Source organism: Bradysia coprophila (assembly GCF_014529535.1).
Source record: "Bradysia coprophila strain Holo2 chromosome IV unlocalized genomic scaffold, BU_Bcop_v1 contig_5, whole genome shotgun sequence".
In the NCBI taxonomy this organism is placed as follows: Eukaryota; Metazoa; Arthropoda; class Insecta; order Diptera; family Sciaridae; genus Bradysia; species Bradysia coprophila.
In genome coordinates, this window is record NW_023503374.1 from 4,803,800 (window position 1) to 4,830,088 (window position 26,289).

At 36.0% G+C, this 26,289-nt stretch overlaps 4 protein-coding genes across 4 annotated transcripts; 2 read left to right on the forward strand and 2 right to left on the reverse strand.

Moving 5' to 3' along the window:
• Nucleotides 1-438: 438 nt before the first annotated feature.
• Nucleotides 439-1,908, reverse strand: LOC119071805. Its single transcript, XM_037176871.1, has 8 exons — nucleotides 1,752-1,908; nucleotides 1,499-1,599; nucleotides 1,350-1,430; nucleotides 1,256-1,287; nucleotides 947-1,187; nucleotides 756-800; nucleotides 643-684; nucleotides 439-574 (listed from the first exon to the last, which is right to left on the reverse strand). The coding sequence occupies exons 1-8, from the start codon at nucleotides 1,832-1,834 to the stop codon at nucleotides 558-560; spliced, it is 642 nt and encodes a 213-aa protein (XP_037032766.1). The 5' UTR covers nucleotides 1,835-1,908; the 3' UTR covers nucleotides 439-557.
• Nucleotides 1,909-12,590: 10,682 nt separating this feature from the next.
• LOC119071745 lies at nucleotides 12,591-14,385 on the forward strand. The gene is made up of 2 exons (XM_037176777.1): nucleotides 12,591-12,779; nucleotides 12,857-14,385. Exons 1-2 carry the CDS (start codon nucleotides 12,676-12,678, stop codon nucleotides 14,274-14,276), a joined length of 1,524 nt encoding a protein of 507 aa, XP_037032672.1. The 5' UTR covers nucleotides 12,591-12,675; the 3' UTR covers nucleotides 14,277-14,385.
• Nucleotides 14,386-16,490: 2,105 nt separating this feature from the next.
• LOC119071748 (formin-like protein 5) lies at nucleotides 16,491-18,528 on the reverse strand. Its single transcript, XM_037176782.1, has 5 exons — nucleotides 18,192-18,528; nucleotides 17,918-18,126; nucleotides 17,747-17,854; nucleotides 16,851-17,692; nucleotides 16,491-16,785 (listed from the first exon to the last, which is right to left on the reverse strand). The coding sequence occupies exons 1-5, from the start codon at nucleotides 18,389-18,391 to the stop codon at nucleotides 16,654-16,656; spliced, it is 1,491 nt and encodes a 496-aa protein (XP_037032677.1). The 5' UTR covers nucleotides 18,392-18,528; the 3' UTR covers nucleotides 16,491-16,653.
• Nucleotides 18,529-22,299: 3,771 nt separating this feature from the next.
• On the forward strand, nucleotides 22,300-25,398 carry LOC119071792. Its single transcript, XM_037176857.1, has 4 exons — nucleotides 22,300-22,724; nucleotides 24,457-24,677; nucleotides 24,741-24,838; nucleotides 24,904-25,398. Exons 1-4 carry the CDS (start codon nucleotides 22,504-22,506, stop codon nucleotides 25,144-25,146), a joined length of 783 nt encoding a protein of 260 aa, XP_037032752.1. The 5' UTR covers nucleotides 22,300-22,503; the 3' UTR covers nucleotides 25,147-25,398.
• Nucleotides 25,399-26,289: the final 891 nt, after the last annotated feature.

Sequence of the window (26,289 nt, forward strand, 5' to 3'; positions counted from 1 at the left end):
CTGACTAATCAGGTCTTATATAGCAAAAAACATGTTCAAAACAAATGAAGTAAAAGATTTCTGAAATCAATCACTAAAATTAATCGATCAAATGAAGTAATAGACCAGAAAATATAACTGCTGATATTTTTGCCGTCTGTGACAGGTTAAGTGAAATGAAGCCTTATTTTAGGGTCGAGTGGTAGTCACTACGCCATTGTTGATCAGAGTGAATTGAATTGCGTGAATTTCATCGAGTCTTTTTCCTCGTGAGTCTTCTTTATCTGTTTTCCTCGTGCAGATCTTTGCAATGCAAAGTTTGCAACTCTCCTAAGATGTACAACCTTGATAATAAACGAGACAACTTTGACCCTATCTGCGACATATCTTCATCTATTCTACAATTAGAATGTCCATTCGCTGATGATCTATCATTTTCCGATATCGAAACAAAGTTTATTTAATGCGAAAAAAGTTAAATTTTATTCAAAAATCTTAGACCAAAGCTAAAACAAATCAACTTTGCCCCGAAAAAAAGTCAAGAGACAAGTGGTTGAGAAGTGAACTCGATATTACATTTATGTAATGGTAACATCTGAAAGAAACAGAAAGAAAGAACGTTTATTCAACTGTCTGAGTTGTACGAATCACAAACAGCCTTACCAGCACAACCACGGAAGGTTTCTTGAGGTCCGCATCCCAATCCTATAATTCGAATAAAATAAGTTCAAAAATTACACATTTGGCGTGTCAATAATAGATCGTATGAATGTTACCTGATACTCCTGGTGCACAGGCTCCGCCAGTTCCCCAGTTGTTTCCTAATGTTGAAAAGATTAATTATAGTTTCACTTTACAAAATATTTCATCGGACTACTCATTCCCTCGAGTAGAAATTTTACATCAGAATATCAGAAACGTTTCAGTTTGAGATTCCCTACTTCACCATCAGTACGACAATGCTTACCGGCTCTGTAATTCCATTGCATAACACAACGAGCACATCGAACATTAGCTGGAAGTCTGAATTGTTGGCTGTATGTGCGTGGTCCATCAACATTCACTCGGGAACCACCTCCATCAGCTCGTTGCAAAAGATGTTGGTTGAAGCAAGCTTGAGTTTCTCCACCATTCATTGGACTGGTACACAATCTGAATTCCATGAATCCAGCATGAGCAGCTGTCAGTTGTACTTCGATGTTGATGGTCTAAACATTACAGAGGACGTAATAATTTTAAAATTTGAATGTCATTTGTGGGTCAGTAATTTTCTTACCTGTCCGGCGGTGTATCTTCCAGTGATAATTCCTGGTTTTATAAATTTTGTTATTTTACGTTCACGCACAAGTATCATATGACAAAAAATCTACCTCTATCCCATCGGCCTCCAACTTCGTTGTCTCTTGGTCTACCTTGTCCAATTGGGTCACCACAGACACCGCAGTTGTTTCCTTATTGGTTTAAAGATAAAATCATAAGAAACACCATCACAGCATAGGAACAACTAATGAGTTAATACCAGGGTTATCAGGTTGATGTGCTGCACCGCACCATAGTTGGATATCATCCCAATTTTGTGGTGGATTATGCGACGCAAAAGCTGGATCTCTCCAGACTGATCTGTGAAAAGGTGAAATTTCAACAAAGAGAACCACACGGAATTCTTGAGATGTGTTCACTTCAGAGACTTCTTGTTCTTCACCAGACTTATTTAATTCCGGCGAGAATGGGGTGGGTAGTAATGAAATTAGTCTCAAAATTTTGCAACTTACGATCGACTTATTGGTCTCCAGAGACGTCCATGTGAATGTACGCTCACGACAGCCAAAACAACTAAAAGCAATATTTTGTACATTTTTGAATTCGGACACAATCGAAGCAAAACTGTTGCGAAAAGGAACAGATTCCGTTGTTTTTATATAAAAAATGTTGTGTTGTCGTGATGTTTCTTATTTTTTATCAAATATTTGTTTTTAACAAAATATTATTATAGGCGCTACTTGATCTGATACAATGTTATCAATACGAAATGATTGCGAATTTGTTTTCCGTATCAGCATCTCGAAAGATATTGGGATCAACGTTTTGACACCAGTGAATTAATCGAGATATCAAATAATTATTTCTTTTTATTCACACTTTATGGGTGTAACCGAGCCTTTGATATGAATATGATGAACATATTTAGATGGGTAATGCCTGATGAATCGGTGGGACGAAAGGAATTTTCCCCCCATACGTATGCACCAACACACTCTAACGTATTAAAAATGTACTCCAGAATAGCCAGCCATATACTATCATCCAAATCGTCATTTCATTTAAACATCAATTGCCAAAAGACTAGAAAAATTTTCTGCAGACTCAAATATCTCAGATGAAAAGCGAACTTTTCTATCCGTTTTCATACACAAGAGGAAAATCATGTTATCATCTATGAGAAGAGGAAAATCGAAGTACTCTTACAAATACATTATTTTTAATATCGCTCCTCAAAATCTAGTCCTTCAAAATAAAATTAACCGAATTTTTAACGTTTTCAATTTTTAATCGATATAAAAGTTAAACGGAGTGACTAATTGCACCCGGGTGCAAATAGCCACACAACACAGAGCTTGCTATTTGTACCCGGGTACAAATAGCCAAACAACACGGCAGTTGCTATTTGTACCCAGGTGTAAATAGCCAAACAACACGGCAGTTGCTATTTGTATATAGTTGTGCATAGCTGTTCATGCAAGAAATTAAACAAAGTTGCATCATTTGCACAAAGTTGCAGCCGGCGGCCATTATGTTAGGACACTGGAAACAGTACTGACGCTTCTAATTTATTATTACCTTTTAAACAAAAAACATTTATTAAATGCGGTCAAAGTTTACTCGAGATATTGACAAAATACTACACGTTTACTGTACGGCCGAGTAGCCGGATATGAGCTCACTCCAAGAAACCTAGCTCACGCTATGGTGAACTGAATTTCATAAACTTTTTTTTCCTTGATTGATGCGGTCAATACCTGTCTAGGAAAGTAAAAGTTGTGGAAACCCTTTAAATTTGGCTGACCTACAAGTAAAAACTGCTTGCCGCTCTTTACCTTGTTCACATCAAGTGCTCTACATCATGTGTCGGTCATCCAAATTCCATAAACTTTCTTTTTGTCGATTGGTGGTCGTTATTGCGGTCGTTAACTTTATTTTTTGTAAATCTATTCAAAATAGCCACATAACACAGCAGATGCTATTCGTACCCAAATTTAAAAAAAAAAATAGAACTTAATTTGGCGCGCGCCCGGATGCGCTATTTGTACCATCGGCCAAAGTTAAATCTTAGCAAAAAATGGTTCTACGGTAGATCTCAAAACGTTACTTCTCTTTTTACATCTGACAAAAAAAAACAAATGCCTGCAGATGTAGGAGGGTTAATTCACGTTATAAAAAAGACGGTTCATTTTTGACGCATTTCCATTCTCTTCCATTTTCTTTTAAATTAAAGCGAGATTTTTTTTCAACCTCCAACCAATTGAGATTCGTTACACTTAAAAGAAAAGACCAGAAGTTTAGAAAATGAGTCTCAGAGTTTCTCTGTCCACCTACCGTCTTTAGCAATTCCTGTTCTGATATATTACCAAATAGAAACTATAAACTTCATAAAAAACTAATGATTTTCACACATCATCCTCGTATCACATACCACAAAGAGGAGACGAAATTTTGTTTAAATCCTGTACTGTACTCCGAAGTTTCAATGTTTCTATGGCATGTAAATATCTCAGATTAAGTCAAATTAAAGTGAACTGTACACTGTCGTGGATTAAAGCATTATGTTGCATTATATCATTCATTTAGCAAAAATCCATCAGTGTCAATTAAAATCCAATGCCAATTTAGAAATTAATTTCGTTGTTACATCCTATTTTGGAGCAGGCTTTACTTGCTACGTCTCAGTGTGATAAACAGAAGACAACAAAATCTCTGAATAAAACAAATGATAATGCCAATGAGAACCATTACTATACGTGTCAAGCTTTAAATATGAAATTGAAATTGCCAATGACACATAAATATATAGACTGGATCTACGTAGTCAAAACGGTGAAGGCAAAATAAACCGATCTGTACGTACAGTAACGTATGTTTATAGTACTTACACACTCTAACATATACATTTCGTACCTTACTTTCCCATCACTTTGTGAATGAATCTATGACACATATTAGGGACTGTTCACATATGACGTCACGCTATTTTATCGAATTTTCGACACCCCCTCCCCCCTTGTCACGCTGTGTCATATTCACGCTACCCCCCCTAAGAATTACGTCACGTTTCGTTTCGAGTACTCCCCCCTTCAAAAAAATTGAAGTTGCATATAAAATGTGAATCGTTTTAAACAACAACATGCCTAAGTTAGTGTACGACCGTTGCTGACGGATCTATAAAAATTTTCTGTTTTAATTTGTGCAGAGAAATGACTAATTAAACTTAATACTAGTCGATTCTTACTTCTTTTAAACGTGACGTAACGGTTCGCGTAACCCTCCACCCGTCTTCTCTCGTCACGTTTTGCAAGAAACCCAACTATCCCCTTATAGCTTGACGTCATATGTGAACAGCCCCTTAGGAGTCAATTCGCCAAAACTTTAAACAGCTTATATGGATTCAAGCCGACAGCGATCCAATCGATCCAATCAGGCCGAACATCGGCGTTTGTTGGTCAATAATATTCAGCTCAGTGACCTTCATAAACGTCCACAATTTGACATTATTCACATCTCGCATGTTGGAGTAATTAATAAAAAACCTCGATTGGTTCGCCGTCGTCTTGAATCCCGACTGTTCAACGTTTTAGCAAATTCACTCTTAGAGAATATTCACACAATAACGATAAAACCACCATCGACATCCGTCTGTCTGTGGGTTCTCTAACTTGAGTAAAACGCATCCAATTTTGATTTTTTTTTTGTTAATCCGTTTGTTAATGTCAAAAGACAGGCTAAGTTCGAAGATGAGTGATTTTGGATCGACCGCTCCCGAGCTGGGGCCCAATAAGTTTTAGGGTTTTTCGAAGATATCTCTCCGGACATTTAAATGCTACACTTGTAAGTAATACGTCAAATAAAAGGTATTTACAATACCAATCGACAAAAAAAAGTTTATGGAAATCGGATGACCGACTCGTGAGTTAGACCCCTTGGTGTGGCACAGGGAAACAAGCAGTTTTTGCTTGTAGGTCGGCCACATTTCAACATATTTCGTCTGTTTTAGCTTTATTAGATAGGTATTGACCGTACCAATCAGGGAAAAAAAGTTTATGAAATTATGTTCACCGGGGCGTGAGCTGGGTCTCTTGGAGTGAGGTCTTATCTGGCTACTCGGCTGTACAGTGAACGTGGAGAATTTTGTCAATATCTCGAGTAAATTTTGACCGAATTTCATGATTTTTTTTTTGTTTGAAAGGTATTAACGAATGTAAAGCGTCGGTACTATTTCCGGTCCCCTAACAAAATGACTGCCGGCGGCCATATTGTATTTTAGTAATAGTGATATAAAGTGGGAAAAATTGTACTTAGAGAGTTTCTGTTAACGTAGAAGTAATTGGTTATATGTGTGGGATGCTTCAGGAATTCCATATATGGACATCTATATATAACTATATACAGCTACATTGAACTATATACAGCTATATCGAGCTATATACAGGGATATAGACTCTATATTATAGCATATTCATATGTGAAATGTTTATTTATAGGAAAATATAGGTAAATATAGCGGTATATAGCTAGTTTAAATAGGAATTTATGAAATTTGACTTCGGACGGGGCTGTCGATATTGTCTCCGTTAATCTATCGAGTAACGGGTCTGGTAAAAAAAATTAGTTTGTGTGTCCGCTGCTCGAGATCTGCTGATAATAGATATAATACTATTTCAATAATTTAGTAGTATATACTCCTTTGTGTTGCAATACTGCAGTATTATTTACTCTATATAATATAATATACAGTTTGTGTGTCCGCATCTTCACCTCTGGGTCCGGTCAGTTTGTGTTAGATACTTGCTGTATCTAAATTACAGTACTTCGGTATTATACTCTATATACTCTATATACTATAATATATAGTTTGTGTGTCCGCACATTCACCCCTGGGCACGGAGAGTTTGTGTGTCCGCAGCCGAGAACTTCTGTTACGTTATATTACACTTGCTGTTTATATATTGCAGTACTGCAGTATTATATACTATACTTCCTAATACACAGCAGTACTATAGTACAACAATACTTTATATATTATAATAAATAGTTTGTGTGTCCGCACCCGTCCCAGGGGCCAGCTGAGTTTGTGTGTCCGCTGGCCTCGGAGGGGTCATTTTCAAGAAACGGCTTCTGATGGGTCAGCCTGTAGGACGTCCGAGGCCGTTTTTCAAAAACGGCTTCCGATGTGTCAGCTGGAAGGACCTCCGAGGCCGTTTTTCAAATATGGCTTCCGATGGGTCAGCTGGGAGGACCTCTGATGCCATTTTACAAATATGGCCTCCGAGGGGTCAGCCGGTAGGACCTACACCTATAAAAAAAATATTTGCGTATGGTAACTCTGCTGTTCATTTTACAACATAGCTGAACATTAGTTTTCAGTATATCTGTATATTCTACGTAATTGTTGAATGTTGAACGGAATGACAGTACTATGTCCAGCTAAGATGTACTACTGCACTGTTAAGTTACCAAATGTACTTGTCGCGAATTTGTACAGCAGAGCAGTACATGATTTGTGACAGATCCAAAGTACTATTGAGATGTAAAATGTACAATATAGCTGAACGAATGACAGTTTGAATGTAAGTCGAGGTAGCTGAACGAATGACAGTTTGAATAATTCAAATTGAATGTAAGTCGTGGAAACTTCCATAATATCAAGACTAAAAACTGCATGAAATTTCAAGACAATTCTAGATTTATTCGTAATTCATAAATTCAACGGTGAATAAATGAACTGGAATAATGAAAGATCATGATTTTTTTAGTGTAATTGACGGTAAAAGCTGTCGTTGTAGATAGCAGATTTTCTGATGCCTATACTCTCATCTTTTAACCTTCCGGATATCAATTTAAAGCATTTCATATTCCTTATGCGATGGAATCTTTGATGAAATCACATCAAAAAAAATTAATACTAACTATTTTCAGGGTCGGTAAAATTTCTATTAAAGTACGCTAAATGTAGAAACCAGATTTTATGTAAATAAGACGGATTATGTGCAACTGAAGTTTTATTAACGCACCGAGTTATACATTAATAACTATTTTCGTAAACAAATTATAGATTTTTTCCAAGCAACGGTTTCGCCGAACAAAATGATCCAAGCACGAACCGACTATTATTCAAACGTAACCTCACTTAAGTTTCGTTAAATGTTTCGTTCATTCATTCATGTGTATGAATTTTTTTTAACGTGGATGGCCAACGCACTGCTCCTAGCATGAACACTACTTTGACAAATGTCCAATTTGAGGCTTTTGTGATGAGAGCTACCGCTTAAGATTGATTGTAATTGTGTGTTTTAACTCATACAACGAAAACAAGTCATCTATCTTTACGATAGAAACGCAGTGCCTACTGTGACTTCATTAGCCTCCAAATATTTCTTATGTTCATGCTAGGAGCAGTGCGATGGGATGGCATTTCTTGACGTGGATGACATTTCAATCGACTATGAAGATGATCTATATATAAACATAACCTAAGTATTTTTTTGTGTTACTACTGACATTTTCATTCTTAGTAATATTGATGTTATAGTCTTATGGACGATAATAAATTATTTTAGTAATACTTCTCGCTCAGTGATTTGTGTCCACCACTAAATACGTCGAAAATTAAGCCGACGATAGTCCTGTTTTCTTGTTGATCAATAAAATAATTGTAAATGACGATAAATTCTATTTTGGATATCAACAACTTAATACAATCCGTTTTATCAAGAGGCTTTAAAAGGCTTTAAAAGTTGTTGTGAGGAATTCTTTTGAAAATCCACCTATCCAAATCGGACCCATTTCGTCTATGATTGATATATACACTGATAAAAAAGATTTTGGCGGTGTACTTCGGATATGTATGATATACTTCTGTTATGCATAGTATGCGTCGGGTATGTGTGGCAAACCTGTCGTCTGTAAGTTTACGTACGATATGTGTGCCATACATCTCACGCGTGTAGTCGACGTAGGACATGTGTAAAATTTTGGTATGTGTAACTTCATCGCAAAATTACCTCATACGCCCAACACGTTTGAGAAAAGCACACGTTTAGGATGTTTGTATACGCATGGTAAGTATGATGTCAAAAGATCGTACTTGTTGTGCGTTAACATTCGTACACTGTGCATTTTATATTAATAGCAACTATGTCAAGTTCTTTACGTACATGAGATGAATGTATCTGTATCAGGATTTTAGGATTCACTTAAAAACAGAAATATTAAATTCAGTCATTTAAATTTCAAAACGTTTTATTCCCTGAGTTCCAATCTCATACTGTTGAAATATCGAAATATTACGCAAAAAGAAGAAGAAGGAATTACGATTACGATTCTCGATATTAGGTCATTGTCATATACCATAGTTCTAATTAGAATAAAAAAAAATATTTTCAAAGTTTCATATGTGTGTCATGTAAGTAAACGTATAGCATGTATAAGTACTTTGTGTGCAAACGTGCTCCACGTTTACCTACTTCTACCAACGCTTCACAATACAACTATCAATGTAGTATGTCTTAATTGCAACATTGGTTGAAGCGCCGCTTTGAGATCAAGAGGTCCCCAGTTCAAACCCAGCACCAAACATGGAGAAAATTTGTATCTAAGAAAAAGTTACGATATAAATGAATAAAAACACGAAAAATAAAAAAATTAAAATTAAAAAGAACGAAATTTGACGAAATAATGTACATCAAAATTTCATTTTATTTCGGATACCAGAGCAAACGTACTGGACGTTTACTGACGCAGTGCACGTGTACTAAACGTTCCCGAAGTTCGATCCAAAAATATCAAAAATAGCGCGTTAACTTTTCTATCAGTGTACATTCGTTTTAAAGGTTGCCCTTAGATCTCAAAACAGGCTTCAGATAGTCTCTAGTCACTTTTGGTTGCTAGTGGCTGACCTTAGAAGGTCGAAAAAGGATGTTTTTCGGACTCATTTTACGGCTGCTAAATGTGAGCGATCCGGGTGGGAGTGTGCTCGTTGGAAAGCTGAAGTCAAGTACTTTCAGGGCATGTCTAGTTTGGACTAAGTTCGGACAATCAGTTTCAAAAAATGAAAACTACTAATCGAAAAAACATATTTTTCGAAGAAAATCAAATTTTCTGGTATTTCTCAATTATTTTCGATATTTAGACATTACATTACAGCACAACAGTATAAGAATATGAGAACTTTTGAAGTTCAATTTCACAATACTGCTCAGCTGAACATTAATGTTCAGAAAAACAGTACTATGGAGAGGTACGCTATTATAAGATCTCTTTGACATAATGTTTGCCAAACCCAAGTTCTGAGTTGGCGCATGAGTAAGGTGGTGGACTAGAGTGTCGAAGGTCATGAGTTCTAGCCGCAGTGGGCGCCAATTTTTTTTTTTTTCAATTTGTTTATCTAATTTAACGTACTACATAATATAACAATGAAAAATGGTGGATTTTGACTATATTTTCTGTACAATTTTTAATTTTGGATCAGGCAATCAACGTTCGCTCAACTGTACATTTATACAGCTGTGCTGTAAATATTACTGCTACGTTAACATAATGTACTTGTCGCGAATTTGTACAGTACATTCGTACAAAGACTACAGTTGAGCTGGACAAGATTTGTTTAGGTATACGAGGGCATTTTCAAAAAACAGCTTCTGATGGGTCATCCTGTACGACGTCCGAGGCTGTTTTTCAAAAACGGCCTCCGATGTGTCAGCTGGAAGGACCTCTGAGGTCGCTTTCAAATATGGCTTCCGATGTGTCAGCTGGGAGGACCTCTGATGCCATTTTGGTTAAAGTGTCGCCCGGAGAACGACTTCGGAAAATACCGAAGAAGCACAATTTGATATAAAATTCCCTTGACTGAAAGTCATAGGTCTTACGGATGATAAACACTCTAAAATGTTTGTCTCACTTTGTTCATTCCTTGATAACACGATAACTCGATTAATTCTCAATGGATTTCCAAAAACTTTTTTTTATTCGACGGGGAATTAAATTCCTGAGGTTAAGTTCGAAGATGGGCTATAACGGACGGGTGATCTCTGAGATCTTCCTAAAAGAATTGTTGTCTTGTCGCTTGACAACACGATAACTCGAGTAATTTTCAATGGATTTCCAAAAACTTTTTTTTGTTCGACGGGGAATAACATTCCTGAGGTTAAGTTCGAAGATGGGCTATAACGGGCGGGAGATCTCTGAGATATTCTTAAAACAATTTTTGTCTTGTCGCTTGATAACACGATAACTTGAGCAATCCTCAACGGATTTCCAAGAACTTTTTTTTATTCGACGGGGAATTAAGTTCGAAGATGGGCTGCAACGAACAAGTGATCTCACAGATATTCCCAAAAAAGTTTTCCTCTCGTCGCTTGATAACACAATAAATTAAGTAATCCGCAACGGATTTCAAAAAAAAAAAAAAAAATAACCAGATTATCTGTCTATATAATAGTCATAGAGGTTGACTACCTAGAGGAATTATGCCCCGAAATTCATTGAAAAATTATATCACACACACCGCTAACACGAAAACGTCAACTTTGCTTTATTTTGACATTATGGGTCCCTTTACTTTTGCCATTAAGAGTCCCATAATAGTCTCCATATCATACGGAGTAATTTTCGACTTCCCAAATTTTTTTTATTCGGTAAGGACTGAAATAACTCGGGTTAAGTTCGTTAATGGAAAATACTGGAATAATAATCTGTGATTTATTCCAAAAAAAACTTTTGGGTGTGATTTCTTGCTGTCTATGCTAGAAAAAAATTAATGAGTGTGAATTTTGCAGCCAGAGCGAAGCGAGGGCCGTAATCACACGAGTTGCATATACACACCTTATTCATAAGTAAATAAGGCCGATTTTCAGTAGAATTATTTGCTAAAAAAGTCTGAGAATCTAGAAAATTTCAACGAGTGTGAGCTTTACAAACAGAGCGAAGCAAGGATTTCCATAAAAAAATGTTAATCGACGAGGACTGAAATTCCTGAGGCTTAGGATCGTTGATGGAAAGTATTTGAGCAATAATCTAGACGTTATTTCGAAAAGATTTTTTTGAGTGATTTTGTGGTAATTGTTTATATACAAAGACATTGAACGAGTGTGTGCTTTGCGGCCAGAGCGAAGCGAGGGCCGTAATCCACACGATTCGTTTGTTCAAGCAAGAAAATATTTTCACCACCGTTTATAGCAGACAATATCACTTAAGATCGTTTGAAAATGTAAGGCATAGCTCGCCTTGTTTTCTAAAACTTTGTTTTGAATAAAATAAAAGGAATGCGCAATTTAAAAGAAAATAAATAGCGCGCCGATTGTCATGAATTTGAGAATTCTTATCTTGATAGTAGTCACCTTAAAAGTTACGAATCGTATGGACATTCGCATTAAGGTGGCAACTGGAATTCTTAAATTCACGAGAATCGACGCCAAGGTGCACATTTTCGTATTTTCATAGCTTTAAAGAATTCGTAACTTCATAGTTCTTGTAGGATTTTATACACTCAACTGTCAAGTTACAAATATTTGGAGTTACGATCGCATGAGAATCGATGTCGCAAAAATTGATTGAGAAAATCAGTCAGTCAAGGGACCTGACCCACCCATAAGGTGTGGCCTAGTAATTATATTTGTATAAAGTAATTTGTTTAATAAAATAAAAATAAAAATAGAGTAACGAGTGTGCCACGCTAGTGGCCTTACTTGTTTGTATATGATAACAAGGCAAAGAGTGGATAATGTAAGTGATTTTAAAGGGCGAATAGCTTCAGTATAGAAGAAAATGAAGAGTTCCACATTAAGGGCTTTTGATAAGAATAGGTGTTTCGTACGGGTCGGCGTTAGCTATGTTTTTTTTCTCGCTGATTCGGCATCTATGGACAACCACAATAGGTTTCCCCTTACCCAGGTAGTCCAATTCGACGTGTTACAAGCATTGTTTTTGCGTTGTTTTCTGATTTGTCGAAATACGTCAGACGAATGGCTCGCGATTAGTATAATAGCTTCGCGCTGTGGGATAGTGCTAATGTTAGAAATAGTCCGTTGCGCAATTGTAACGTTAAAAAGCACTTCGCATATGTCAGAGTCACGGATGTTTGCAAAATTTATGCAGTCAACCGTAATATGGTGAATCTGTTCATGATGTGTCTGAATAAACGTATGCGTAAACCTATAAGACCCCAGTACTTCGTACGGGTCTAAAAAGCTCTGTTCTGGTGTTTGGTTTTCAGTGCGTTGTTTTAATAGTATCATGTCTAACGTGTTTTTTTGGAACACGACCTTATTTGAAATGACACAAAATCAGTGTTACCAACATTGAGACAATTCACCTTATGCATTTCATGGCTAGTGTATGTAATTTGTCTATTTTGTCCATTCGCTGCCATCATTGTCTCCGTCGTATTTATGTTTTATTTATTTATTGTCTGCTGTATTATCACTGAAAATGAGCGAATTAAATAGCAACGATCTGCCTCTGGAAATCCTTGTAAAAGTTTTCCGCTATCTGGATGGCAGAAATTTGAAAAATGCAACTTTGACTTGTAAACTGTGAGTGTGTCTCCTCACTGACCTAATTATATTTCTGCAATGTGACGCTTTGACCATTGGCTTGTCTTTCTCTTCAGGTGGAACGATTTAATCGAATCAGCCTGTCAATGGTCATTGGAGCTGGACTATAATGATTATGGTAAACTGAAACTCACGGCTCAAGACAGTGAGAAGAAGATGAACTTTATTCTGACGACAAATCGCAAATTTGGATCAATTGAAATTACAAATGGTCCTTTGAGTGAGAATAACCGAATTCTGAAAATGTTTCAGAGACACGGCTTCAATATTGTCAAGCTGTCGTTATGTGGACATCGCATAAACAGCCTTATCGCATTTGCTGAACTTTTAGTGCTCACTCCGAATTTGAATTACCTATTTATAAAAGTGAAAAACTTACTCAGCGATGTGACGCTGGATCAAATTTTACCGGACCTGAATAAATTGAAAACCTTGGAGATGGTTTTCTGTGATCAACAGATCCTCAAAGTCTTGCGAAAAGCAAAACTCACAAAAATACTAATTCGAGAAAACCGCTTTCAGCAACATTACGGCCCATTGGTGGATTTCCTTTCATCTCAGGAGATGTTGACGTCATTAACCGCTGATTTGAGCTTCACGTTCTTCACGTTACTGGTGGAGATGGGGAAATTGAATGTTCCATTTCGGTTAACGGAATTAGTGATTTCCGGCATGTTCGGCGAAGATTCATCGCACGACCACAGTAATTTGTTGAGATTTATTGAATCACAGACGAAAACCGTAGAACGAATGGAAATAGGATTTAATGTTCAAAGCTGCGTTTACGAGTACGTCTTTGCCAGAATGACAAATTTAGACATTTTGAGTGTCATAATCGACGAAATACCCCGGAGCAACATGTTTTACCAACGAATGAAGGAGAATGGCAGTGTTCGCACGATGAAATTATTGGATTTTGATTTGGATGCGCTGGATGATTTGCAATACGTGGGCAATTTACTATCAAAACTTGCAAACGTTCGCACTCTAATTTTGTCTACCGATAACAAATACATTTTAGCATTGACACAAATTTTAACCGAACTCGAATCGCTTCGCATGGATTTCATCATGGATGAAAGTGTAATCGATTACGTGAGATTTTCCAACCTTAAAGCGCTACACATTGAACTACTGTACGCCAAAATCAACTGGAATGAATTCACCAAGGTCCATTCTCGGTTGACCGAATTAGTTATAGAGAATATGGAACATGAATCGTTTTTCACTAGCGACGATATGGATCAAATTACGACCAATGTTGACTTACAGATCATAAGGCTTGGTATCGGGTTTGTGGCTAATGATCGATTATTCGAAATTATTCGGGCAAAGTGTTCAAACTTGAAGGTATTGGATCTGCATAGGTCTTCCTTATCATATGGAACAAGGCACAATATGGAAATTAATGTGCTTCGATTGTGTGATGACATCAAATGTCCAAAGACCATCGCATCCAACTTGTTTCAACCCTAACCCTTCAAATTCAATTAGGTCCCTTCAAAGTTAGTGTTTTAATTAATTTACAAAGAAGATGAGAATTTTTCCGAAAAATAAATGCAATTGACTCAATTGCCTTGAAGTTCTTTAAAACATTGTGTTTGCATTTGCAAAATCAGCTTGTTATCCACTGACCATGTCCGCGAAGAGCAAAGGATCGCGAATGTGGTTGTATCACAGCTAAATTTTAGCATAAAAAAGCTTTCTAAATGTGTTTTAATCCCTGTTATGTACAGCATTATATAAAGCTCAAAAACATCCACCACGAGTACACACTTATCTTTAACTTTAAAAACAACTTTAAAAACAATTTTAAAAACGGTTTTAAAAACAACTTTAAAAACAACTTTAAAAACGGTTTTAAAAACAACTTTAAAAACAACTTTAAAAACAATTTTAAAAACGGTTTTAAAAACAACTTTAAAAACAATTTTCAAAACAACTTTAAAAACAATTTTAAAAACGGTTTTAAAAACAACTTTAAAAACAATTTTAAAAACGGTTTTAAAAACAACTTTAAAAACAACTTTAAAAACGGTTTTAAAAACAACTTTAAAAACAATTTTAAAAACGGTTTTAAAAACAACTTTAAAAACAATTTTAAAAACAACTTTAAAAACGGTTTTAAAAACAACTTTAAAAACAACTTTAAAAACAATTTTAAAAACAACTTTAAAAACGGTTTTAAAAACAACTTTAAAAACAACTTTAAAAACAATTTTAAAAACAACTTTAAAAACAACGTTAGGAACTGACCTTTTCTCACCTCAAAGAAGCTATCAATCCAGTTGGGAACGAAGAAAAATAGACGGAAGTGATGTGGGTGCATGAATTCTAGGATGTGGAGGGAAGATGAGCACTGAAAAGTAATGCAACGTTAGGAACTGACCTATTCCCACCTCAAATAAGCTATAAATTCAGATACGATGGAATCGAATCAGATCATCGACCCATTTCAAGTAACAAAATTTCTGTTTTCTAAACTCTGATAAGAACAACAAAATAGGTGTCAAAACCTCTGAAGAAATATCGGTCATGCTTGGAATTGATAGGGTAACACTAATTACAAGAATGGACATCTTACTATGTTGTTAGTAGTAGATTACATTGGATGCTGTGAAAGTATTCATTACTTTTGTGAAGGAAGTCGCTCAAAAACATACGAGTCAGCTAAGATCACAAAATTGTTTCCGAATAGAGGTGAGTGGGCTGCCCATAAAAGTGGGCTGCCCACGCCCATGGGCATGCCCACGGGACATGGGCATGGGCACTTTACAATTTCGTGGGCATAGGGTGCAGCATGGGCACTTTTCAAAAATGTGTGATCTCACAAACTTAAGTCTTAAGTGCAGTCTAGACTTTCCGTACGATGTAATATTCATTCAAGGAATTTTAAAACGGCTATCGCACATAAAATCGTGTTTTCAACTGTGCTGTCAACATCGGTTTCGCCTCAGATTGACAATTTTCACATTTTTAGCGAAAATTTCCTATGTGGGCCTTGGGCATGGGCTGGGCAGTGGGCATGCTTTTTTTAAATTATTGGGCTTTGGGCAGGGCGGGCATAAAAATTAGGTATGCCCACTCACCTCTATTTCCGAATTAATCATTTACGTAGCAGCATCCCATGTATTCCCAAATATTTTTCATTTAATGGATCATTTTCGCAGCGGGTAAGCTGCTATGCAATGGTCAACTTTCGCAAGTGGCACACAATGAAGTCATTTATGTACCGACCTGACAAAAATGCAATCAAAATGTTGCAATTCTGTTTAATGAATGAATCAAGATACTTTTAAAGTAAGAAAATCATCCAAACGAACCTGAACCTGAATGCTACTCAATCTCCTTCAATTCCGTTTTAACAATTCACAGACTTAGGAATTATCAATGGATTTTGAAAGAAAATCTTGTAATTCATTCACTGGAGGCATGTTCATTTTGATAGCGTGACAAAACGGTATCACCAAGCACTCTGATTTAATGATGTGATTTTAAATTGTTTGTTTGTGATTAACTTTATACATCAACTAACGGATTCATTCAAACTCCGAATATGTAGGACACGTACACCTTCTTTTAACTAAAATCCTCTAGATTTCTATTGAGGAACATCACTACAACGTCATGGTATTCCGGTAGTTGGAAATTTGACATTACAAGTGATTTCAATAGTAAGACAAATTTTAGTAGAATTCGATTTATTCGTAAAACTTAAGTACATGAAAAGCAAAATCACAAAGTGAGTAATCTTGGAGGTAGAACCAAAAATGCGATGTTCCTTAATGATAAATACTACTCTCGTCAGGATTTTGCTTTTCGTTTGATCGTTTGACGCGTGCTAATATCTTCCTTACAGATATTTATCCTTGAAATCTTCGATTTGTGTCATTACAAATGCCGTTAATTTGTCCACTTTTTGCACTGCTTCGTTGTGTGGCGCCAGTATTATGCTTCTCTTTTGTAAATGGTTTGGCAGATCGACCTAATGAAATAGTTATTGTATGTAGTCTTTGGTTAGAGCATATAATTCTGCATTTATGTTCTTACCTTGTGACGTCCAATAGATTTCAGAATGAGGTAGGTAATGTAAAACGTAAACCAAACAGTGAAATATAAAGGAATGTACCACAGCTTTCGTCCTAAGTAGAAGTACGAGTACTTCGTTACTCTTGGTGTATCTGGTGGTGGTGGTGGAGGAGGAGGTGGAGGTGGTGGTGGTGGAGGAGGAGGAGGTGGTGGCGGAGGAGGAGGAGGATGATGATGGTGATCATGAGGATAATGATCGTATATCACTTCCGGTGATGCATCAATTCCATGAGAACCAAAGTGATCGTGATCATGATCTGGACCCGATACAGACGAGAAAATGTCATCGTGACTCGGTGGATGATCTATATAAAGTGGCGGTGCATGATGATGATCATGGTGATCATGATCGTGATCTAATATAATATCTGGATGATGATCATGGTCATGATCGTGATCGAATATAATATCAGGTTGATGATGATGATCATGGTGATGGTCATGATCCATATCTGGACTCGATGGTGGTGGAGTGTCACTAATTATGCCACTGCCTCCGCCGTTCAATCCGCCCATATCATTATCACCGCTCTGATTGTCCCTCAAATCATCCATTTCATTTGAGTTGTCTTTATCTTTCGCATTTCCCTTTGAATTCGTTGCTGGCATGAATTGTGGATTCACTGGACCAATGAATGAATCGTCTGTAGGATTATTTATAGGACCAGCGGCAGCGGGTAAATAACTGCTAACTGGATTATTTGGCTGTGGAGCTGGAGATGCAGGAGATGGATATATCACCTGACTATTGGGGGGAAACGAGTACAAATCCTTTGGTGCAACGTAGGCCGTTTGAGGTGAATCTGTAAAACAATTCGTTAAGATTTGTGAACAGCCCAAATACGGAAATGATTTACCATTCGAAGCTGATTGGGGAGGATCTTTATTAGAGCCATAAAGCCTCTCTTTTGGAGGTACAAAGGCATAAGATGCTTGTCCTGGGAAGTAACGATCTTGTGCTACTTCTGAAAAATTTATTTATCAATGACGTCTGTGGCAACAGGCTCTTTGTTTCAATTTTTGTTTACTTTTTGTGGATGCCGACGACGAAGGTGAGTAGGACGGATAAATGCGTTCGTATCGGTGATTCGATGGAATCGATTTATCCATTTTTCTTTGTGCTGGAGCCGATGATTTGCCAGCATTCAACAGAGGGAAAGGGAATGGCCTTGAATCGGGTGACGCACGTCCACTACTGCTCGATTCAATTGGTGAAATTGTTTGCGATTTATTGAAGCTAGACACAACACAAATTTAATTGGTTTTAACTCAATAAATATCTGATTGAGTGAGGCAAATTACATTTCGGGAAACCAAAGGTCCGATGACAGTGCTCGATGAATTTGGGGTCCATCGGAATTTTTATTTGTATTATCTATGGTACTTGACTTAGCAACTTTACTGTATGATGACTGTTCAGCATTTACTACATTTAACACTAACACATTCACAATGAAGAAGAACACAAACATGCGAACGACGGTTGCGTTAGCATCACTCATTTTACTTAAAGAATTCACTAACTTCGTAGAATGGCTTTTATTCCGTTGTTGTCCGCTCCATTCATTTGTCCGGAGTGTAATGAATCAAAAACTGATCTGGTGTTGTCATTTACTTGCCAGAATAATTATTAAGTTTTAATGTTTCCCTCCCATTGCACCGGTCACCGAACGGTATCAGATAAACGAATTGTTACAATTCTTTAATGATTACAAAACGAATTAGCATCTTTCCATTATTAGCCAGATCTCAGCAGATGTGCTAATTGGAGAAATTTGTGGGTCAGAGACTAGAAGTTCTGTTAGATTTGTCGAATCGACATTGTTGATAATCGTGCTATGAATTAGTTTTTCATAATCGAGAACATATTTTGTGTGCTAAAGACAATACCTAGAAGAAGAAATTTTGGAGTTATTAATTGCAAACTGACGAAATTTTGAAAGAAATGTTTACCTTACACAGATCGTGTGTCGGTCATTATGTTAATTGTCTAATTTGTTGTATTTCATTGAACCTATGTTACGTTCTATAGTTTACATATAATTTCAGATACCTCGCAAAAAGAGGGAATTGAGAAAACTATTTTTTGTATTTAAAAGAGGTCACGATATTATCCAGGTAATTCAGCCAATAAGTACTCTCCATTGAGAGCAGGATCGAGAAGATGAAAAAACGAAGACGACCGCGAAATGTTTTTACAAGAACTAAAAATTTCATGAAGAACTACCGTCTCTACTTTTCATGTATACACTGACTCTATAATGTGTGAACATTGTGTTGATGTAGAAACTGAACGTATAGATTTGGAGAATTCATTTTGAAAATGGATCTTAACAATAACAAAACGATTAAATAAAATTCCTTTGTGAGCTTCTTGTCGTAACTCATAAAAGTGGATACTTCTCAAGACTGTAAACTTTGGGGAAGTCACGCAGATCCACAGTTCATTAGGTAGGCGGGAACACACCTCTTCTGATAATTTTACGTATAAAAAAATTCGCAACATCGTCACGGCGACGAGAATCATCACAGGAGGTGATTTTTCCGTTATTTTATGGTCAACTGTGGTGTGTCACAGCCTTAGTAAACTTAGGGTTCACTGATCGCCACTTTATTAGACACTCGATAGCACACCTTGGCTCCCACTTTATTAGACACTCGGGAGAACCTTGGCTCCACATAAACAAGATTCTGAATTTTTAGCATGAAGTGTATATGCATCTGCGTGAGCACCCACAATTTACTTCTAACGTAATCAATCAATCAATTTCAGGCTGTTCAAAGTAAACTTATAATATTCAAAGATGTGCACGAAAGTAAATAGGTGTCATGCAACGCATCTTAAAATCTATTACGGGCAGGACCTATTTTTAGGAATTTAATTCTAAAAAATTCCTGAATATTCCTTAATTAGTAAATTCATAAATTTAGTAGATTTTTAACCCTGGTTAACAGTTTTATTATTCGAACTACTACTTCATTTGATCAAAGATTTTAAGAGACCAATTTAAGAAATCTTTTACATCATTTGTTTGGAACATGCTTTTTCTATATAAGACCGCATCAGTTAGAGCTTGTCGTTTATTCTTGCTGTCGTTGTCGATAACAGATGACAGCCGTCTGTAACAGGTTAACTAATGCGGTCTTATTTATATAAAAAACATGTTCGGAAAATAAAGTTATAGATTTAAAACAAATCTTTTGAAAATACTGAAATCAAATGAAGTAAACGATATGATTGTAAACTCTTGATGCCGCTGATTCGACTAGATACCTGAATAATCTAGTAGCCCTATATTTTTTGCGAATAAAATTTTCCAATTTTTGCCAGTGTTCATTTGAGTTCATTTTGATAGTGTGTTAGGTCCCTTATTTTACGTTTCGAAAATGAACCGCTCTTGCCTGGTTTATTTTACTCTGCCGTGAATTTTTCCATATATTTTTTGACTTATCGTTATTATTGCTATTAGTGTTGTTAATAAAGTACCAGTAGACAATAGACATCACAGCCCTAATGTTGATAGAGCTACGTAATAAAAGAGAAACAAGGTAAGGAATCACAGCAGCAGTGTAAAAACAATGTAGAAAATCTTAATAACAATGAAGAACAGTCTTAAGAATTTTTTAAGATCTGTACATCATGTTCATGTTCAAGTAACTGTAAACTAGCATAACCTGAAATTAAAGCATAGGGATTGAGGTTGTGTTTTTGTTTAGTTAAGTTAAATTCTTTCGTTTTTCTTTTATGATATGTAACATATAATAGCTTTCGTGATGTCTAACAGCGGGATGTCTGATGTTTCAAACGGTACATGATGTGTACACCTGTGTGCTGTGCCAGAAAGGGGTATTTAAACATTACGGAATAAAGTATTGAGGTAACGATATATCAATGAACGTAGAGTATTCTACTACTACAGGCATTGTGAAACTTTCAGAAACGGCAAGAATATCACCATTAAGTTATTTCTATTGTTTACACAATACAATCTCCTGGTTTTCGATATAAAATCTGTTTGTTGTATTGTTGTATTGCTTTGGTATTATAAGAGAACACTTAACTTGTCGATAAGAGATGAATAGCCGCTTCTGAAGTACTTTTCTTTCTTCGTCGACAAGGGCTAAAGAAATTAGGTTGAACGAAAGGACCATGTAACAAATGTCCAACATGTGCCGCCGTCCTTACGTCACTCTTTTTTTGTAGAAAAGATTTGTGAATAAAAGCAATTTGAGCATATTAATGTTAAATTCTATGGTAAACATCTGTTTTATCGACAACAACAATGAATTAGATCTCTATGCAATGAGAATGAGAGAGTATTGCGGGTATTGTTCTATGTAATAATGTCCTAGGTTCTAATGTAATTCAGTTTCAAAGCTAAACCAATACTGTATTTTTGTCAAGATATCCACATAATTCGAACTATTACAAGACGAAATTTCGTTCATCACTGGAGATATCAAGGAATTCGCCATTAGCATAAGTGATTTATAAGCTTATATGATCTCAAATTCGTTTCGAGTTCGTTATAAGATTGGTTTGGCTTAAGTCAGTTTAAGTCTTTTAGTTACTGAGCAACGCTGACTTTAGCTAAACCAATATCATAACGAACTAGAGACAATTTTTTTACTTTAACCTGTCACATACGGCTATTCATCTGTTATCGATAACGACGACAAAAATAATTACAAGCTCTGGGTAATATGATAAATGATATAATAATGTAATATAGTAAAATGCATGTTAAAAAAATTGAAGTACAAGATTTGAAATCAACAGATTAAAATACTTTGATCTATATGTAACTAATAGATCTGATAGTAATACTAGTCATATGTTTGCCGTCTGTAAAAGGCTAAATTGGCTAAATAATCGTATACATCCATTATGATCTCTTTTTTCTAGGATCAACGATGCATACCCCTATTCATATACGTATAGCATTGCGATGTTCATTGATCCAAATTCCATTTTTCCAATTTAAAATTCAAATTTCAAAAAAAAAATCTCCAAATAACTTACGGTTGTTCTTAATTTTTAACACTTATTGTGTATTGATTCTAACAATCAAAAATCGGAATCAGAGCAGTAAAATACAATATAGCAGAACTTGTACTCTCGTATGTAGGACAACAAAGGTGTGATATCTTCCAGTTAATATAGATCGATCGACTTACGTAAAAAGTTACCAAGGCAGACGAAGTTATATACATAATACAGTTGCGCGTAATTCTTTCAAAAAAAATAATTTGAAAAACCGTTAAATGAATGTCACTAATTGTATTTTCATGACCACGATCGAGTCACATAAAAAAAATCCATTCAGTGGGGCAAATAATCCATTCAATTACTACCTTTTCTTGTTGATAACTGAAGAATGTTTGTGGACATAACATTATGGATAGTTGAACCGACTGGTGATTCCTTTATTCGCGTTCGAAGCGTACACTCGTATAATCGTGTCTTTCAGTAGTTAGATGTTGCAGTGAAATATGCGACAAGTTTTCGATATTTAGATCGGCATTAACCTTGAGAGATATTTTTTCGTTCAAGATAAACAGTAGTTGCACTTCAAACAAACAAAAAAAAAACTTTTCTTCTTCATAAATAAAAATGAGTTCGTCACACATGATAGGGGCAAATAAACGGAACATGTTGGTGTTTTTCACAATTTGTGGACTCTTTTCCACGGTACATACAGTCGAATTAAGTTCTAGCTCTAATAAAACTGTTAATGGAAGTGATAGTGTAAGTAAATTAAGTGAAATTGTAATGAATAATTTTGTTGCGACGACGCCCAAAATTGATGTATCACAAACGAAGGCGCCCAGTCGGTGAGTGAAACATTTTCTCAAATTATTGCACAACAAAAGCAATGCTTTGGATGTTTATCTACTTGTATTGTCTAGCAAACACGGCAAACATATCAATATAGTGAAGTACCGAATCTATTACTTCGTTTGCTCTGAATATGTTCAGCGGATTGAGTCAAAATCTTTTACTTCATTCGTTTTAACGTACATTTTGGTACATAAAGCCTCAAATGACCAAAGATCACCGCTTATGTTTGTCATCGTTGTCAGTAACAGATGTTTTAACATTCATATTAAGATAACGTTTAGTTTTATTCTTTACGTACACAAAGGAGCAGTCAGTGGTTTAAAAGTAATTTTTAGAGACAGAAAATGTATGACCTAAGTTTGTCGTTTAAAAAACTAAACATCCCGCCAACTAAATACTCTATTCAAGTGGTATCAAGCCACTTTCTTTTTCATTAACTAATCTTCCGATGCCGTTCGTTATCATGTTTGCATAAACATAAGAAACTCTTTCATTTCCCTTTGAATATCAATGCACCACCCTGCTCAACGCTAAAGATATGAAAGTTTCTTGAAATATAGTGAATTCGATGCACAAAGTTATAGTTTAGTTTACCATGGCTTAATAGTACGACACGATGTACACAACAGCTGTATGCATGCATGGAGAGTTTAATAACTGCGGTGCAGGATGTTGTAATTTGTTGTTCATACTTAGAAACTATTAAAAAGTTTACATGAAATTCTTCAGAAAAAAAGCAGCAATTTTCCCAAATGCGGTTTGTTGTTTTATTAATTAATTTGATTGGCATCGCTTCTTAACTGCCTGATGCACAGCGAAATTGTGGTTGAACGTTTCATGTAAACGATTTGGAAACCAATTAGAACAAAAACGTAAGAACGAAACGCACTCGATAATTATGATTGTTTTATGTTTGCCTCCTGCAACGTAAGGCTTGAAAACCACTCATACCAACAATATTGCTCATGAATGGAATCATAGCCAAATGTTCAGTTGAACCCAGCTAGGAAAAATAATTTGAAAACTTCTTTAATTGGTATTAGAGTGACGAGTTGGAGCTTACACCCTCTCAAGGCAACGCTTTGAAACAGATGCGACGTTTTTACAATAGTTTTCTCTGACACTATTGTTTTTGAAGTTTTTGAACGATATTAGGTTCCCAATAAGGATAGGGGCTAAGTGTATGCATCAGCCAGCTTCTGGAGAGAAATGATGTCACAATTAAGGTAGTGGTGTTGTTCAATTTGAATACTTCGTCTTTTACTTGCTACCCGTGTTATGGTCTAAGAATATATTTTCTTTTGGCCATAAACACATAGGGAACGAGAACACTTATTCGAGAGTTAGAAACTTGATTTCACCACGCGTGGTTAAAAGTAAAAGACGAAGTATTCAAATCTTATAAGGAGGATTAGAATTACGATTTTTATAGAAAGGCTTCTTCCAACTCGTCTGTCTTGCAGGACACTTTCCGTTCTAAAGCTCGGCCCAATACTTTCACTTGGTATCTCTACTATGCAATCTGACTGGTCTATTATCTCTAGATGTCTTCTAACAAACGTATCAGACAATAATCTTTCGTTGTAAGATGTAGGTAGCACATTTACTACACGGTATTGTTTCAAACCGCCGTTGCTTTATCAGGAACTGTTAACATGAGCTCTCGGCGCGGAGCAGTGATATTACAAGTCGTTAAACTTTTTATTTTATTTACCATTCATTTAGGTACGAACAAGGCCTAGAAGACTATGAAGAAGCTGTGGCACGCGTTGAACACACAAAGGAAGAACAACGCAGTTCGAATAACTTTGAACAAATTGCGTCCCTCTTTAGTGTCTTAAACGCGGCATGGAGGAAAACTTCTCAAAGCTCTAAAGAGGCAAGAAAAATTGACACGGACAAAATAAGTCTATCGAATGATACGTCTCTGTCTACGGAAGTTAATGGTATACAAAGACATAAAAGGTGTCATCGAGTGTTTTGTTAATTATTTTTGCTTACATTCACAGACCAATCAGAGGGACGATACATTAAAGGGGATCCCTTAAAAGGATACTACGATTTCATTATAACTGAAGGTTCATATAAGTTCTGGGCAGCGTTTCAGGTAAGACCAACTATAACTCTAAGTGGCTCATCTAGTTAACGTTTAAATCTAATTTCCCTTTCTAGTTATTCACAGCCGGACTGATGATCTACTCAACATTTGCAGCCATCTACTATTCAAAGGTCAATCCAATTGTGTCCGATTACGATTACATAAATTATTTGGGTGGAGGCAGATCGATGGCAGACGATCCCGAACCATCGGAGAATGGTTACCATTTGTCGTCACTTTTAAATTCTCATTGGCTGCAAACGGCCGCTCATGGATTCGAATTTGTGCTTGATGCCGTCGATCGATTACCACAATGATAAAACGAAAACGTTGCACGAGATTCAATTGGGTACAAAAGTGTGTGGCAGAGATTTCTGTGTTCTTTTATTTGGTTTTTACGATTGTTAATGATTGACTGGTGTAGAGATGCTACCTCATGGGTAACAGCCAACTATCGCTCTTTATATTTACTTCTTCTAAATGTGTGAGGGTAATATTGTATAACTGAAGTAATAGAAAGTAAGCTGCTGATCAAATTTTTGAATTAAAGAATCCATCAAACAACCAACAACTAGCGAAAGCCTTTGAATTATGCAGTAACTCCATCCTCTAGCTTTAAACTTGACTCAGAAAGCATGCAGATCACGAGCACCTATATCGTAGGCTTATTGTTCATAGTTTTTGAAATATCAATTTCAGTTCTCGTTTGCTTGTTTGGATATACGAGATGAGCTTCATATTATGTGCTTACGAATACAGTAAACAAAATTGGGTTATCCTTTCCACTCGCATGCTCATTCGAAATTCAATAAAAATAAAGTAACAAATTGATGCCCAGTTTGCTGCTGAAATATTAATTTTGTTTTTCAATCGTCCGTTTTAACCAGCATTGAATTTTGGAGAGAGCATGTTTGTGCAAGGTAAACTGAATTTATTCAAATTAATGTTTTAAGGGGCATTCCAATATCATTCCAAGTATTGGCATAGAATGTAAATTATGCCGGGCCACATCTTCAAATATTATGTTGCTGCTGTTATGTTGTGATGGTGTAATTTGAAATGTGGTCTCACATTGCAATAATGAAATGTGATTTGTTTGGTCGTTTCTGGGAGGTAATTCTGGAACATAGATGTTATGCTGAAATCGAAATGGTTTGGTTACTTCTATAGTTAGAAATAATCAATGCGTTCTATAGTTATTAGAAATTACGTAATCCGATTAACCTGTCACGTACGACTATTCATCTGTTATCGATAGCAAAGACAAAAATAACGAGAAGTATAATAATCGTACTTTAGGCAAAAAAATTCATGTTAAAAAAATTGAAGTACAAGATTAAAAATCAACCGATTAAGAATATTTTGATCGATGGAAGTAATAGACCCAATAATAATACTGGTCAGATCAGTGCCTATATTCGCGAAAATATTAGAGAACTTTAGCAAATCACACAATAATG